At 36.3% G+C, this 18111-nt stretch overlaps 1 protein-coding gene across 3 annotated transcripts in view; it reads left to right on the top strand.

Moving 5' to 3' along the window:
• Positions 1-2889: 2889 nt before the first annotated feature.
• LOC110451177 (nuclear factor interleukin-3-regulated protein-like) overlaps positions 2890-18111 on the top strand; it is a 30400-nt gene continuing 15178 nt past the window's right edge. The window contains exons 1-2 of one of the 3 annotated variants that reach the window (XM_021499051.1): positions 2890-3014; positions 3215-3330. Coding sequence is in view for 2 of the 3 variants with exons in the window: in XM_021499050.1 (XP_021354725.1) it covers positions 3805-3875 (71 nt within the window). In the remaining variant the exon portion in view is untranslated. Of the gene's footprint in view, positions 3015-3214; positions 3331-3379; positions 3876-18111 lie in introns of those variants that run through there. The other 2 variants (XM_021499050.1, XM_021499049.1) reach the window with 2 other exon arrangements.

Genomic DNA, 18111 nt, shown 5'->3' with positions numbered 1-18111 from the left:
CCCCCTCCCCCCCATTTATTTTTCTTTCATTTGATTTACGTCATCAACGTTGTTCCCACATACTCTGATCTTGACCCTCTTCCCTGTATGTCTCGTTTTCCACTTCCTGAATGCTTTCTTCCTTGTACTGCCTTCTCGGAAATCATATCTGTATGCAATACATTTACGTCCTACTTTGACATCATGACCTCCAACCACGTGCACTGTTCATTCATGTATAAACAACAGCTTAGTGCAGCTGCACCTATTATATAATTAGTTGAAAATGTGTTTAACGTCAAATAACAAATCACTTATTCACTCGTACGATTGCTTACACGTGTCTGAGGTCAGCATTATTTCGTAAAGTCTTGCACTGTGTGTGTAGGGTTAAACCTACCACATGTCCTTTGGAGTCGTGTAGCCATTGTGCGGCGTTGAAGAGGGGGCGACGATGACGTTTATTGGCCCCCTACGTCACTTCCATCTTACATCATTAGGATTACTCGACACGGGCTCTTCGCTGACGATACGCTCGGACATTCCTTTCATTTTTTGCAAACAAATGTGACGTTTTAGTTTTAGATTTAGACGTCATCCTGCAAAGTCCTTTTGATGGGGAAATGTGATATTACAAAGACACAAAAAAATGCCAAAAATTCTATGGCGATGATGAATGTTAGGCATTTTATTTATCGTTTTTGCCCGTAGATACACAAGTTTGTGTCCAATGAATTCAGGGTGTCGTTGCTAGTGCGAAATAATTTAGCGTCTTTTGTCATTTACAGTACGCATTTGTTTTAAATGTGCAAGTCAGTGTTTGGAAATATTTAGAACACTCCAATGAACGAAATATTAGCTAGGTAGTTTAATAACTGGTCGAAACGCAGCTTATCATGTTTTACATGTGTACGTCTGCAAATGTCTGCATGTGTTGTTCTCGAATCATTTATTACTTATTAGCATGAATAAAGAAACGGTGCTTGTTTACCTAGACTACAATTTAGTTAAGTCAACAGCTATACAAAACCCAAACACTTATTAGATAAAACAAGAACTGAAGAATTAGACATAAACATAGAAAAACACTTTTAATCGCGTGCGATGATATACACACAAATAATGCATATAAACCACGAATTTAGTGTTGATCTGGTAGCACGTGCACAACATGACCGAGTTCGCTCCGCGCGCAGAGTACATGTACAGTGCGTGTTTTGCGGTTATCAAACCATCGTGAATAATATCAGTGAACTATCAGTGCCACACAGGAATAACTGCTCTCTCGAGAGGTATCCAATTGGCACCACAGCAGCAGAAAGTATGAATGGAAACCATACATCACAGTGGCTTGTAATAGCTTGCTATAGGCTAGGTTCATCAATGAACTAATGAGCTTCACACAACGCGTTCATACACGTGTGGATGACTTCGTGATCGACGCTTAGTACCTTACACATAACAACGTTTTTTGCCATGTATTTTATCAATACTACAGTTCAAAATAGCAACCGTGCTTTATCTAGTCGACCATGCGAAAGCGCATGCCCGAGCTTGTCAAAATATACGTCACACAGTAGTAGGTGGGTGTATGTGTGACCTCACTTGACCGACTTCCTGTCTTCATAATACACACATGCAGAAAAAGTGACGTGGCCTTTTTTCCACTCAATGGTTTTTAGAGCGAGTCCGTGTATATACGCTTCGTGCCGTATATTTAAACACTATCTTGCACATGCAGTTACGCTTTCGATCGTTACATTTTATCCTTGAACGTGAGGCAAAACCTATTACATGATAATTTTCACAAATGGTAACAAAGTACAGGTTGGCATGGAAACCCATAGCTTTTATCGATCAAAGATTGCAATGGTTGAATGGTTGCGCTGTCGATCGTCGGTCCGGAAAAGGAGAGTGCTTTATGCAAATGTGGCTAGTGTGAGAACCTCTGGCCGGGCTTATCCTCTAGATGACCTCACATAAAAAAAACACAGCCAGCGAACCAGCTGTCTCCGTTTCACATCAAAGAACCTAGGTGGTCTGCAGCGGTCTCCCGAGGCCAGTAATGGACCGGGGATCTTTGTGTACATACGCAAATAAACACCTATCTTTATAAACGTATTTAGAAAACAAAACAAATAATGATATTTAATAGAAATATGTCAATGATTGCATTTTTAATCAACTACTTATAGTATGACTTTGAATGATGGGTATATGGTATGGAATTCGGAGCCACTGCAAGGGCGTCACTGGGTTTCGTGCTGACGGTTACCGGGGGCCGTGGAGATATCCAGTTCATTGCGAATTGGCGTGGCCTCGGTTTGTAGGCTCGGGCAATAAACCATGAAGATCTTAACCTTGGCCTCCCGGTCACCATATATCACCAACCGGACATAGCTTGTGCAAAACGCACAATTACGTGAAAAACATGGCGTGCCGTGTCGTTCACTCCGGAACGGCAGCATGGTAAGGCGGAATACGTACTGTATAATTCAGCTCCAGATATCTAAACTTTCGGGCCCCAGCCTATAAATGCACTATCATCATCAAGCCTAACTTGTTAGTCATTCATCTATAGCTTTCTTTGATAAACATATATGCTAACGCTAGTATATAGCATATCGTGTACCCATTAAAGCTGATTTGAAGAACGATTTCCCTTGACAGCTCACTGTCACCCTCTGCGACTTAACACACCAGCACACAAAGCCACACACGAGTACCCATGTGCCCTGGTCCTCGGTATTTCCCAGTCCATTACACAATCCTGGGTAGAATGTGTCCTGACATTGTTAACTATCGAGGCTAGGATTGGCTCGTTTTTTCTAGTAAGGCAAATATGTGAGGATTAATACATGACCTATATACACTGTAGAACATACAGGCCCGGCATACGTTACGCGCCCATTATATAACTTGCATGCGCACGCATCTGTGCCGGGTCACGACAATTGAGGACATGGCCCCGCTTCGTCCCGAGTTCAGCCCTCGAATTCAATGGCTGTTTCACCTCAGATAACCTAAAGGCTAAGGTAAGTCTGGACTGGTGCGAAGCCTAGCCTCATGGTAATAAGGTTCGCCGGGCTGACCAATTGCCGGCCAGCGTGTAAGCGTAAAACCGCTGTTGTGTTTGTCCTACTATGCATTGGAGGTCATATCAGTTCACGGACCACGTGACTACCGTCGTGAATGTCCAGTTTTAACAAGTTATATAATTATTCCTTTTTTGCAGCATCTACCTCGCACCCGGACGGGCTGAGCTGGATTTAGGGACCTTGTGAACTTTCTTAGGAATTAGTATCTATGTTTTTATGTGGAGCGGCTAGGACGGGGCCGAAAACCCAGAAGGTATGTATAGTGGTGTACTTCCCCCTTTGTGTATCGGGTCTTGAGAGGTCAGCGGCTTGTTTGTTCAGCGATAGCGCAATATATGTACGTGAGTAATATGTGGCTACGCAAAATGTGTACACATACACACATTATAACACTGTGTTACCCAACCTTGTGATGACACAGTCCACAGGAAACACAACGTGGCTATCAGCATCCGCCGCATTTTATATACACAAACAGGTCAGATGGTTATTAATAAGTAACCGGCCCAGTGGCGGTCAATGCGCTTATACGATATGTGATCCCTATACAACGCTATTTAGTGTTAGTTGTACTTTTTACTCATTATCGCACTAGAAACTGTGGAAAACACGGCCATGGCTGCCATATGACCTTAACCTGTGGCACTATATTACGTAAGGGCCGTGTTTACATCATGCGAGTGCGCTGTTGCGCAAGGTGTGTTTTGCCACTAGTAGTGTTGAAGTGATGGCCGTAGCTTCTCGGTATGTGGCCTTCCATGCTAACTGTTTGGACTATCGTAGTACACAAAACACGAGGTAGGTCTACTCTTGGCATGTCATCAATTACAAATTCTACATTTTATATTCCTAGAAAATTTCAAATTTTCGAAGAACATTTCTTACGAACAAATTTGATTATTTTTGAAAATGCTGGATCGTTCATTTTGTTCAGAAAATACTCGCTAACAAAATACCATTTTAGGACATATATATGTATTTGTTATAACTTTGCAAATTTGGAGTGATAAAAATAACACTTTGTTTTGGCTTCAGAAATATACGGTGGATATGAGGTCCTTTTCTTAAAATTATGCATTAATGTCTGTTGATAAGAGCATATAACCTGAATGATATATCGAATAACAATGTTTGGCATAATATGTGCTTTTAAATTGTGAAAATAAACAAAATTTTCAAATAATTATAGAAAATAACGACGAACCTATGTACGTTCCCAAAAAAAAAGGCCATAGATTGATTTGCAAACATGTTATATATAGTTTCCTCTGGTACCATGTTTTAGTTACTTCATTTCGTTTGACATTTTCGTTGAATGTTGTTGAAAATTGATACACAATATAAAACAAAAAAAATCCGGGTTACCCAAAGTATCGGTTATTGATTTGAAATAACTTAAAATTTTCTAGAAAAACAACCGCAGAAAGATCTTTAACTAGTATTGATTGTAAGGTTAAAAAAATCGATAGAATTTTCACGAAGTGGTATTTTATTATACAACTGATGTTCGACATGTTTTTGAATGTAAATGACAAGTATTGTCAAGAATACAAAAAAAATGTACATAATATGTTTTTGAAAAAATAATTCCATGTTTCTAGTGTTTACTGACGTTCAATATATTGATAAATATTTTAAGGGGAAAACCGTATATGTTTGAAAATTGCTGATATGATGTATGTGTGTTCTATAAGGAGTGGTGTGTGCTAACGAACCTCGTAACAAGTGCTCAATGATCCCATACCAGGGTGATTCATCTCCATAGTCATTTACAAAGACATTACACTCCTCTTTGTGATACGCGTCATACACACTGGTTAAATAATTCTCAGAGCTGGCTTATTAGACCTCCTACCTAATGTGAATGTCTTTATACGTGGCTAGTGACCTTAAGTAAGCAGTTAGCATTACAATGGGCTGGGTTTATACCGTGTGTACTTACTGAAGCTAAAAAATATAGATAGGGACAACACAATGTTGGTCTGGACGTACAATAGTGGGAGCATCTACGTTTAGACACGTACAACACGACATTATAAAATGTATACAATTAAGCGCAACTTATATCAGATTTTTCAAAATAAAAACGACCGGTAATACCAATATCATAAACAGATATAATTGTTTTTTTTACTCTTGTTCAGACCTATGTCATTCAGAAACTGTCTGGATTGGTAATTTCTTCAATTGATTTTGAAAAATTAAATCTAAAGAATATAGTTGGGTTTTTTGTATATGAATAGTTTCCGATACGGACACAAACGTATCCTGATCAGACGTGTTATTTTTCGACACGATTCCATTGTCATTTCATCGGTCGGATGCATACAAAATATACTGCTTAGGATGAGGTGTGTGTGCGGATTCATTTTATACGCTAGACTGGTGTTGGATATATACATGACTGCATTTAATATAATTTTTATAATTTGATATGGAAGTTAAGCAAAGCTTGTAAAGTGGCAAATCAAAAATCAGTATGTGATAATAAGATTGTCAGATCATGACTTCGGGGGCTTGCAAGAGGCAAACGTTGTCACGAGGTGCGGTAATACACAGCTTTAACTTTGACTGTAAACAATAGTATGGATATGTTATATTACATTAGATATGTAAATTATCATTTGACCACCTTTCCGTACCGGGTTATTTACATACCGTATCTAATGCAGGGATAGTGTACAGGTGTAAGTTAAGCTTTACTTGGTATGTTTAGTATATGTAATAATTACACCTGTCATTGCGGAAAGCCTACAGAATGTTATACACCTATCCCACTTAACACCGATCGAGACCCCAGTTAGGTCACGTGGGGTTGTTTACATCTTCATATGACTGATGATCTGTGATATAAAAAGAATGTTACCTCATTCATGACCTGTAAACAAAAACAGAACAGCGCAGGAAACACACAAAACAAAAAACAACATATCTCGAAAGGGAACATAATTAACATATATAACAACATTTATTGTGATTGTGGACAGGGAACATAGTATCACAACAATATTGTTGGACAGGGAACATAATATCACAACAACATTGTTGGACAGGGAATATAGTATCACAACAACATTGTGGACAGGGAACATGGTATCACAAAAACATTGTTGGACAGGGAACATAGTATCACAACAACATTGTTGGACAGGGAATATAGTTATCAAATAACGACATTTGTGGACAAGGTACATAGTATTAAAAACATCAACATTTGTGGACAAGGTACATACAGTTGTATTTAAAACAACAACATTTGTGGACAGGGAACATAGTAAAAACAACAACATTTGTGGACGGGGAACATAGTATTAAAAGCAACAACATTTGTGGACGGGGAACATAGTAAAAACAACAACATTTGTGGACAGGGAACATAGTAAAAACAACAACATTTGTGGACGGGGAACATAGTATTAAAAGCAACAACATTTGTGGACGGGGAACATAGTAAAAACAACAACATTTGTGGACAGGGAACATAGTAAAAACAACAACATTTGTGGACAGGGAACATAGTAAAAACAACAACATTTGTGGACAGGGAACATAGTAAAAACAACAACATTTGTGGACAGGGAACATAGTAAAAACAACAACATTTGTGGACAGGGAACATAGTAAAAACAACAACATTTGTGGACAGGGAACATAGTAAAAACAACAACATTTGTGGACAGGGAACATAGTAAAAACAACAACATTTGTGGACAGGGAACATAGTAAAAACAACAACATTTGTGGACAGGGAACATAGTAAAAACAACAACATTTGTGGACAGGGAACATAGTAAAAACAACAACATTTGTGGACAGGGAACATAGTAAAAACAACAACATTTGTGGACAGGGAACATAGTAAAAACAACAACATTTGTGGACAGGGAACATAGTAAAAACAACAACATTTGTGGACAGGGAACATAGTAAAAACAACAACATTTGTGGACAGGGAACATAGTAAAAACAACAACATTTGTGGACAGGGAACATAGTAAAAACAACAACATTTGTGGACAGGGAACATAGTAAAAACAACAACATTTGTGGACAGGGAACATAGTAAAAACAACAACATTTGTGGACAGGGAACATAGTAAAAACAACAACATTTGTGGACAGGGAACATAGTAAAAACAACAACATTTGTGGACAGGGAACATAGTAAAAACAACAACATTTGTGGACAGGGAACATAGTAAAAACAACAACATTTGTGGACAGGGAACATAGTAAAAACAACAACATTTGTGGACAGGGAACATAGTAAAAACACAACATTTGTGGACAGGGAACATAGTATTAAAAGCAACAACATTTGTGGACAGGGAACATAGTAAAAACAACAACATTTGTGGACAGGGAACATAGTAAAAACACAACATTTGTGGACAGGGAACATAGTAAAAACACAACATTTGTGGACAGGGAACATAGTATTAAAAGCAACAACATTTGTGGACAGGGAACATAGTAAAAACAACAACATTTGTGGACAGGGAACATAGTAAAAACACAACATTTGTGGACCGTGAACAAATTAAACACAACAAAAGCACTTCTGAACAAGGAAAACATTAATAAACAACACCAACAACCCTTCTGGACAGAGAAAACATGTAACACAATTAATAACCCTTCTGGGCAGGGAAAACATTTATAAACCAACAAACATCCCTCCTGGACAGGGCAAGCATTCGAAACACAACCAAAAACCCTTATGGACAGAGAAAATATGGAAAAACAAAACCAACAACCCTTATTGACAGAGAAACATTTGAAAACCAATCAGCATCACTTATGGACAGAGAAAACATTAATAACACAACAAACAACCCTTCTGGACAGAAAAAAACTATACTCATTCACTCCTGAGGAAACATTTGAACTCTTCCAATTCACAGGTTGGAATAGTTCATTATGAAATTTCAAGGGTATGTGAGTATAACAAAACCAACAACCCAACTTGATAGAGAAAACATTAAAAACATAATCATCATTCCTTCTGGAAGGAGAAAACTATAAAAAAAAAAAACTTTTTGGACGATGAAAACGTTAGAAAACACAACCGACAAATCTTTTGAACAATACTTCTATACAGGAAAGCTGCTAACATCAAACCAAAACAGTTACTGGTCAAGAAAAGCATTAACTCATTCACCCCTGAACTTTAATAATGAACTATTTCAACCTTTGAATTGGAAGAGTTCAAATGTGTCTTCAGGAGTAAATGGGTTAAAACCATCCCCAATTATTCAAACTCCCACCTACCAAGGGGCAAACCGAATTTGAAACAATACAAGATGAACATTACACACCAGAGATACTAAAAAAAAACCAGCAATAAACACATTTCTTCCGTCACCACCATTAAAACAGTCAACAAAAACAACACACACTGACATTGAACTCCGAACAAACACCGTTCGTACACACCTTATAGGTCAAGGCAGATGGACATCAGTCAGGGTTTTTTTCTCGCACTGATGCTGATCGCTGTATTTTATTTGAGGGCCATGATGAATACTATATATTGTAATCAATATATCTCGCACGATTCAATTGCAATGTTACAGCGACCCTGTGCCTGCTGTTATCGATTGTACCGTAGGTCAAATATGACAAAAAAGGAAAAACATTGGTATTCAGGAGCAGTAGATAGTTATTCAAGACACACGGACTATTATTGATTGCATCACAGTTGTTTGTGTGACCTGATAGTTCAGACACAGACATTGGCCTCGTCTGTCAGTACACCTGTAACATTATCAAAAGTGTAAACACCAACGTCCTAGTGAATGACTCTGTTCGTTTATAACACCACGCGGTGTTGATCGACAGGAACATTGTTTTCTTCAATTTTATGTATGATTTAGCATAGATCATTTTTTTCCATAGATTTCATAAACATCGAAAAGTGTGCTGTTCTGGGTTGGTCACGCTGAATCCTTAGTACGCATTTCAGTGACAAAACAGTGCGTCTACGACAGGTAAAATAACTAAGTTGTATGACAGTTCATGTCCTAAGAGTATCCTGTTGGAGACTTCCGTCCAATCAAGCTGGCCAGATAAAGAGATCTCCTATTTGAATGTTCTAGGCGCTGATTGGTTTGAAATCAATTGGCGATTTGACAAGCCAATCAGCATTACGGTCACAGAAGCAGTATAACATGGCCACCGTCATCACCATCCTGTTCAGCTTGAAAATTGACCAGGATATCCGACAAGACATAAAATGTTACACAACTTAGTTTGTTACAACGATGAGGGTGTGTACGTCTTATAATTCTGTTTGAAGCTCCATCAGGGTATCAGCGTATCATTCACATGACATTAGTGTCTGAGCTAGCGTATCATTTACATGACATTAGTGTCCGAGCTAGCGTATCATTCACATGACAGTAGTGTCCGAGCCAGCGTATCATTCACATCACATTAGCGTCCGAGCCAGTGTATCATTTACATGACATTAGTGTCCGAGCTAGCGTATCATTTACATGACAGTTGTGTCCGAGCCAGCGTATCATTCACATGACTAGCGTATCATTTACATGACTAGCGTATCATTTACATGACATTAGTGTCCGAGCTAGCTTATCATTTACATGACATTAGTGTCCAAGCTAGCGTATCATTTACATGACATTAGTGTCCGAGCCAGCGTCTCATTCACATGACAGTAGTGTCCTAGCCAGCGTATCATTCACATGACAGTAGTGTCCGAGCTGCTGAAATCTGACTTTTTTTCGATGTTTTATGAAATCTTCTGAAAATTATATTACATCAAATTGAAGAAGAAATATTAACCTGTCGATCCAGACAGCGGTCCCATCGTGATATAGTGAACAGTTATGACAAAGTCACACGTTATCTGAAACAAGGCCATTTTAATAGGGCGATAGAGTTCATTCACTACCTTCATATTTACTAGGTGTATTGACAGACGAGGCTAATGCCCGTGGTTAAGATATAAATATACCAGTACAATTGTGTTTGAGTGTACACTTTGTTGTGTAACTGTTCGATACATGAATAGCAAGTAGGCACAACTAAGATTGACAGGTATATATGCAAATACGTGTTACTATAGTTACCAGTCGAAGATTAGATGTGGTGGCCATAGATTTGAAAAATATGCGAAATTTGACATTCAGGAACGTGCGGATGTTGTTCAAATTCATTCATACCGATCTATGTGGGTGCTTATTATAAAGAACTAACATTGATGCACCCTGGGATTCCAATGTTGACGCATTCAGTTATAATAATAACCAGTGACGTCATCGATTTTGTAATACCAGATATCTTTTATGCGTAGTATGTAGCAAAAAGGTAAACAACTCAAGTTCAACATTCACGTTCAATGGTGCTTATGTACTTGCACACAAGTAATTTAAATAGATTATAAATAACCTCGTAGGATTATCGTTTGTTACTAGTTATGAGAACCATAACACATCTTTTTTTAACGTCAGGCACTATTTTACCTGTTGTTTTAGTGACGCTAGTAGTCTCGTTCAACCAGACTCTTGTTGCCTGTGCAAGCTACGCCGAATAGAGAGTCTGATCAAACCCAGTGCTTTCGTTTTGTGACATCATAACGAAGCTTACCGAGATTCTGGTAAAAAAATCATTGGTCAAAGGTTGACACACCCTTTTTACTTTTGAAGTCAGAATTTGAGTGGCCCAAAATTACATTGAATATTTTAATTCATTAAAAAAATACCTTTATATGCATTCCTGAAGTATCCGAGTTTTTACTATTAACGAGAAAAAAATTAAGAAAATTCTTCAAAAAGAATGATTTCATGTATTTTCATTGGATATTTAACAACAATTCATGAAGCTAACAAGGCTATTGATACAAGACAAGCCAGATTACCTGAGTGAGAACTTGAAGGTGTTTTGAACGGTGTACAGGTAAAATCTCACTTGCTTTGCATGCTTTTTTCCCAACTTCAGTCAGCCTTGTTGGCTTTGTGCTTAGTTATGATTTATTCAATGGAAATATATGGCATTATTCTGGAGATTTGACACATTTTCTTACATTGTTAAATAATATTTATTCGGTAAAAGCAAGATACAGGTACAAATATCACATATGATCACAGATTTCAATTGCATAATAATCACAGATTTATCACAGTATTTAGATTATCACATCAAAGTTAATATCACAAATTTTGGAGCACTATAAATACAATGTATCTGTTTGACTAAGCTTTAACCTAGGATTCCCATGAAAGCTGGGTGGCAGCTTATTTCCAATGGGGTCCTCTAGTATAGATCTTAATTACTTAGATAACAAAAGGTCCTAAGGATTTGACCTTATAATATGAATATAAGATGGTATAATTTCTCGTAATAATATATATATGAATAGAATAAGTTGTAATTGGTCAAATATGATGATGATATATTATTTCATCAAAATAAGATGTTATTTTATTTGACGGTATAAGATGGAGTTGTCATTAGCAAATATGATTTCCTTCTGATAATATATATATGTGGGGCTATGCATGATGTTGTTTCCACTTGTAATATTAAAATATCAGTTATATGTATCACTGTACATATCATAATGCAAGATGATGTCATTCTTGCAGATATTAAGTAACAATATAAGATGGTGTTAGGCCATATACATTTATACTGTGGTACTTGTGTGTAGAACAGACAACAGGTGGTTGGGCAATCCCTACCAACCTATTATCTGTCTAACAAATTATAGCAATTTGGGGTATAATACATATATAAAAATGACTTTTAATAAAATAAAGACTGAGGATGATGGTAATAAAATCTTCCATAACATTTATAAAAAGTACATATTATATTGGTACTTTAGTTAAAATTTTGGTAATACATCATATATTTTTAGAAGAAGTTTAGAGTCACCCACTGGGATAGAATAAAAATTACCTTTAGAAGACAAATTCTTGCTCAAAATCATTTTTTGCCAAAACTTGTAAGTACTTTTTTATCTCGCTTTTGAATTTCATCTTGTGATCGACAGATTTTATTGAATGTGGTAAGTTATTCCAATCTTTGATAGCATTATAGAAAAAAGATGATGATTCCACACCTTTTATATAAGGAATGTTGAAATTCAGATCACTGTTCCTGGTAAAGTGTTTTTTCTCTGTTCTAGTAAAATTTTCTTTCATATAGGATGGACATTTGTTATGTTGAATATTAAAGACATGGTTAAAACGGAGCTGTTTCACCCTGCCCCCAACATCCAACATATTAGCTTGTTCCAATTCCCGATGGGTGACTCTTGATCTATTATCAAGTTTCAGAATAAATCTGACCACTTTATTCTGTGTAATTTGTAGTTTTTGTCGAAGTTTTTTGGATATGTTTTCGAACCAGCAGCTAGAAGCATAGTCAAAATGACATTGGATCAGTGCCGACACCAGGGTTTTTCTAGATCTAAAATTGAGACAGTCACGGTGTCTATATAGAAACCACAATTTCTGGTTCACTTTTTTTTAAATATTTTGGACAATTTGTTCTCCAGATAGAAAGTTGTCCAATATAATACCAAGATATTTGACACACACCTGAGGCATAATTATATTACCGTAACACGAAACAGAAAATGAGCCTTCAGGTAATTTGGAAAGTTTCCTTTTGGGGCCAAACAAAATACTCTCTGTTTTTCCAAGATGTAAGGATAATTTGTTATCTGTTAGCCAATCGTGACATGACTCTAAGTTTTTCGATAGAAATTTTGAAATAATTTTTGGGTCTTTGTGCGAGAAGATAATTGCACTGTCATCTGCGTACAGAAATAAAAGTGTATACACGGGTACTTCAGGAATGCATGCATAGGTAAAAAAAAAATCATTAATTTCATTATTCATTGAAATGTTTAATGGCGTTGACATAACGTCCGGGAACGAAAGTAAAAACACTGCCCTCTGGTGATGATAATTCTAAAGTACTGTGTATGTCCAGACTATTGAATTACAAGTGATCAAGCGTCTGGTTGAACGAGACTATAACGCTAGCTACATGGTTTGACTAGATTACATAACGTCCGGCCGCTCACTACTTCATCTGTAAATTCAACCGCGGTTGGTATACGGTAATGCCGTATTAAATATTAATAAATATCTGGAAACCCTTAGATTGTGATGTATTTTTACATGAAAGTAACACGTCAGATTATCAAACTACGGTACATTTTCTATATGGCGGAGTTATAATTGCACATTTACGCAAGGTAGGCCACACATTGTGGCAAGGAAACTAATGAGTACTCGGGGATAATTTCACACGAAAACCTTGTCTTAATTACAAATAACGATAATACACTTTATCTGTGTAGACTGTGTAGAAGCAGGACTCGTGTTTTCATTCGTCTTTGCCGCATTATTGATTGTCATGTACGTACGTAACATTTGATTTCATGACACACTGTACACGTAAACTGAACGTGTGTGGTTGCACACTCCCCTTGGTTATCAACCATGCACGACTCAGGTGTGAAATAGTGCGTGGATTGGTCATGCGTGATGACACTATTGTGGTAAACACAAGGAACAGGTCACGTGGTGCGTTCTTATCGATACAGTGTATTGATTCGACCTAAAAGTTTCCTTCAGCTGTGCACGTGCTTAACAAGTGATAATCAATTTGATGTTACATCTGTTTGGATGACACAGTTTGTAGGTTTCTATTGGATCGAAGATAAATGGTCTCCAGCAAATATTTGTTTCCACAGCATTTAAAATTAATGTTTAATGTATTTCAACATTAAAAGTTAACCGTTTGGCTCAAATGTGCGTGAATGGAAATGTATGCGATTCTGTATGATAGGTAGTATGGAAATTACACATAGATAAACGTAACTGTACATACATTGTAAATATGTATGCTACATATGTACATGTACCTATGTGGGTATCTGGTATACATTTATTACTTTATTATGAAGCATGGAAAGAATATAAGCATGAATTGTCATTTTTATGTACTTTTATTTACATGATAGACGTGTGTACGCTAACGATTTCTATATGTTTATAAAAGTTGTTGTAAACTTCTTTAGGGGCTGAAGTGCCGGGAAAGTGCGAAGTTTCCGTTTTTATCTTGTGATCGATTATGAGAAGAAACATTTTTTTATGGAATGAAAAAAAAAGCTGTATGATAGGAGTTTATTTTTGGTATATTTCTTCTGTATATAAATACAATATTTGACGGGGATAAAATTATATGAATAAATAGGACAAAATCTGAACCTCTGTCACTGCTTAGCGTCGAGCCCTTTCGTTCCCATACAGCATACTGGATAACATTTATTTAATTTTGAAACATCCAGTGATTACCAGGAACAAACTTTTACCGTTTGCTCATACAACAGTAAAACAAATGTTTCTTTCTTAAAAACAATAAACAATGTCCGTAATATAAAAATTCATTGTCGTAAACCTTAATGAGTTTTGCTGACATTTTCTGAAAAACAATATTTCTAAAAATAACCCAACACTGATAATGAAAATTACGCTACATCGAAAAGCACTATTTGCCATAAATAATGTATGTAAAAAGAATTCTTTTAATATAGAATCTCGTCTTGCTGTTTTTGACACATTTGTCAATAGTATTTTAATGTACGGTTCAGAAATTTGGGGATTTCATAAAGCACCCGAAATAGAAAAAATGCATATTGGATTTTTGAAATCATTATTAGGATTAAGAAAATCTACAAACTCTGCATTTCTTTATATTGAATTTGGAAGATCTCAGTTAGAGCTGTTAAGAAAAGTTAAACATTTTGAGTATTGGATTAAATTACAACCTTCTGATAACTGTGTGCTGAAAGCGTGCTATGATTGATCTTTCAAGAGTCGGCCTTGGATACATGTTTGTGACTGATAGTATCATTCTAGTGAAGTATATAAGCAGCGATTATGTGATAGTTTTCAGCAAGATTGTCTAGAGAAAATTCATTCTTCTTCTAAAGGAGTATTATATCAGCATTTAGTGGAAAATATTAAATTGCAACCATATCTTCATAAGCCAATTAATTCTAATAATTTAAAACATATTTCTAAGATAGGTTTATGTGCGCTTGACCTGTCTATTGTACCTAGAGAAGAAAGAAAATGTATTTTATGTAATGAAAATGATAAAGAAGATGAATTTCATTTTATAAATAAATATAATCGCTATTCAGACCTCCGGTCTAAATACATAAAGAAATAATACTTCAAAAGGCCTAGTATGTATAAATTTGTTCAATTACTCAAAATCGAAAACACAAGAGAACTTAATAATTTAGGAAAGTAATTATCACTAGCGTTTAAACGTAGAGCAGATTTATTAAGAGGTCATCATTAGAACAGGTCATGTTAAGATACATGTTGTACATCAGTTTATTGTATACAAATTATGTAATATACCATTACATTGATAAGTCTTGTATGGGTGAATGAGAGTGAAAAATGGTTCTGGCGTGTGTATGAATGTGAGTATGATGAATGACGAATTATTGCTGCTGCTGTTGCTGATATGTTGATGATGAGATGATGATGATGATGAGATGATGATGATGATGAAGAAGAAGAAGAAGATGAGGATGAAGAAGATGAGGAGGAGGAGGATGTGTGCGAGTTAGTGTGAGTGTTCTTGATGATGAGGATGATGTGTGCGAGTCAGTGTGAGTGTGTCCTTGTGAGTGTCTTTGTCTTATCTGTAATTGCCATAAGTTGTAAAACTTCAGCAAATAAAGAACTTGAACTTGAACATGATTCCGAGTAAATCAAGCCGTTTATTGCGACCTCGAGTTTGGTAGGAAAATCTGAAACTAGTTAACTTCCCGTTTTCGCGCAACGGAATAAATGTATCGGATTCGATAAAAAAAGAATACGTTTTTTTTTGTTTTTTTTAGATAAAATACATTATAAGTATTAAAATCAACTTAATAAAAGAACTTTTCTGTGCAACGCCCCCCACCTCCCCCTAGATATTACCCATGGAAATAGTTCGAGACTGCATTGCAACCTCAAGATACCTGATAAATGTGCGCATGCGCGTTCCAGAAAAGGAGGGGGTTGTACTATGTAAAACACTAAATTAATTATTCATGGCTGGCGTCCTTCATGACCCCTCTAGTTCCATCCCAAACACGCTACACATTAATTGATGTTTTACCCTGAAGTTAGAGTGCGGTTATACCATACTTGCACGCGCTCATCGTTCCGTGACGTGACGTGACGGTTACCTGCTCAAAGGTCATGGGGTAGCATATGGAAGGTAGGGGGCAAGCTATGTCATGTATTTTATGTGACAATACACCAATGACATTTACCAATCTCGTGTAAAAGACGTATCAACCAGATGGTAAACACATAAAGAATTATGTCAAAGCAATTGTGAGTTGTCAGAGAACGGCACATGTTGTCTAATTAAATACTGAAGAGTTCATATCAATAAAGGAGACGTCCCACATGTGACCCCATCAACCCTTATGTGAAGATAACCTGTATGTGTAGTTATTGAGGTAGAGTACACACTGTATGTGTAGTTATTGGGATAGAGTACACAATGTATGTGGAGTTATTGAGGTAAGAATACACACTGAATGTGTAGTTATTAAGGTAGAGTACACACTGTATGGGTAGTTATTGAGATAGAGTACACACTGTATGTGTAACAATTGAGGTAGAGTACACACTGTATGTGGAGTTATTGAGGTAAGAATACACACTGAATGTGTAGTTATTAAGGTAGAGTACACACTGTATGTGTAGTTATTGAGGAAGAGTACATACTGTATGTGTAGTTATTGAGATATAGTACACACTGTATGTGTAGTTATTGAGATAGAGTCCACACTGTATGTGGAGTTATTGAGGTAAGAATACACACTGAATGTGTAGTTATTAAGGTAGAGTACACACTGTATGGGTAGTTATTGAGATAGAGTACACACTGTATGTGTAACAATTGAGGTAGAGTACACACTGTATGTGGAGTTATTGATGTACAGTAGAGTACATACTGTATGTGTAGTTATTGAGATAGAGTACACACTGTATGTGTAACTATTGAGGTAGAGTACACACTGTATGTGGAGTTATTGAGGTACAGTAGAGTACATACTGTATGTGTAGTTATTGAGATAGAGTACACACTGGATGTGTAACTATTGAGGTAGAGTACACACTGTATGTGGAGTTATTGAGGTAAGAATACACACTGTATGTGTAGTTATTAAGGTAGAGTACACACTGTATGTGTAGTTATTGAGGTAGAGTACACACTGTATGTGGAGTTATTGAGGTACAGTAGACTACATACTGTATGTGTGTTGAATGTAAGAGTTGGTCACTTCTGTTTATGTATTGGACTTTTCTTTTAGTGTTCGTATGGATATTGTTGCTGCTATCTTTATTTTTGTGTAAATTGGAGTTTTGTAACTTAGTCATGCTATGTTGCAAATGTTCAACTTAGTTTTGTTTGTTCATCTTAGTTTTGCTTTGTTGAAAATGTTCATCTTAGTTTTGTTCATCTTAGTTTAGTTTTGCTTTGTTGGAGATGTTCATCTTAGTTTTGCTCTGTTGGAAATGTTCAACTTAGTTTTGTTATATTGGAAATGTTCAACTTATTTTTGCTTTGTTGGAGATGTTCAACTTAGTTGTGTTATATTGGAGTTGTTCAACTTAGTTTTGCTTTGTTGGAAATGTTCAACTTAGTTTTGCTTTGTTAGAAATGTTCATCTTAGTTTTGCTTTGTTGGAAATGTTCAACTTAGTTTTGCTTTGTTGGAAATGTTCAACTTGGTTTTGCTTTGTTGGAGATGTTCAACTTAGTTGTGTTATATTGGAGTTGTTCAACTTAGTTTTGCTTTGTTGGAAATGTTCAACTTAGTTTTGCTTTGTTGGAGATGTTCAACTTAGTTTTGCTTTGTTGAAAATGTTCATCTTAGTTTTGTTATATTGAATATGTTCAACTTAGTTTTGCTTTGTTGAAAATGTTCATCTTAGTTTTGTTATATTGAATATGTTCAACTTAGTTTT

Source organism: Mizuhopecten yessoensis, unplaced genomic scaffold, assembly GCF_002113885.1.
Source record: "Mizuhopecten yessoensis strain PY_sf001 unplaced genomic scaffold, ASM211388v2 scaffold5865, whole genome shotgun sequence".
In the NCBI taxonomy this organism is placed as follows: Eukaryota; Metazoa; Mollusca; class Bivalvia; order Pectinida; family Pectinidae; genus Mizuhopecten; species Mizuhopecten yessoensis.
Note: the sequence above shows the minus strand (reverse complement) of the source record. Positions and strands in the feature narration are given on the sequence as shown.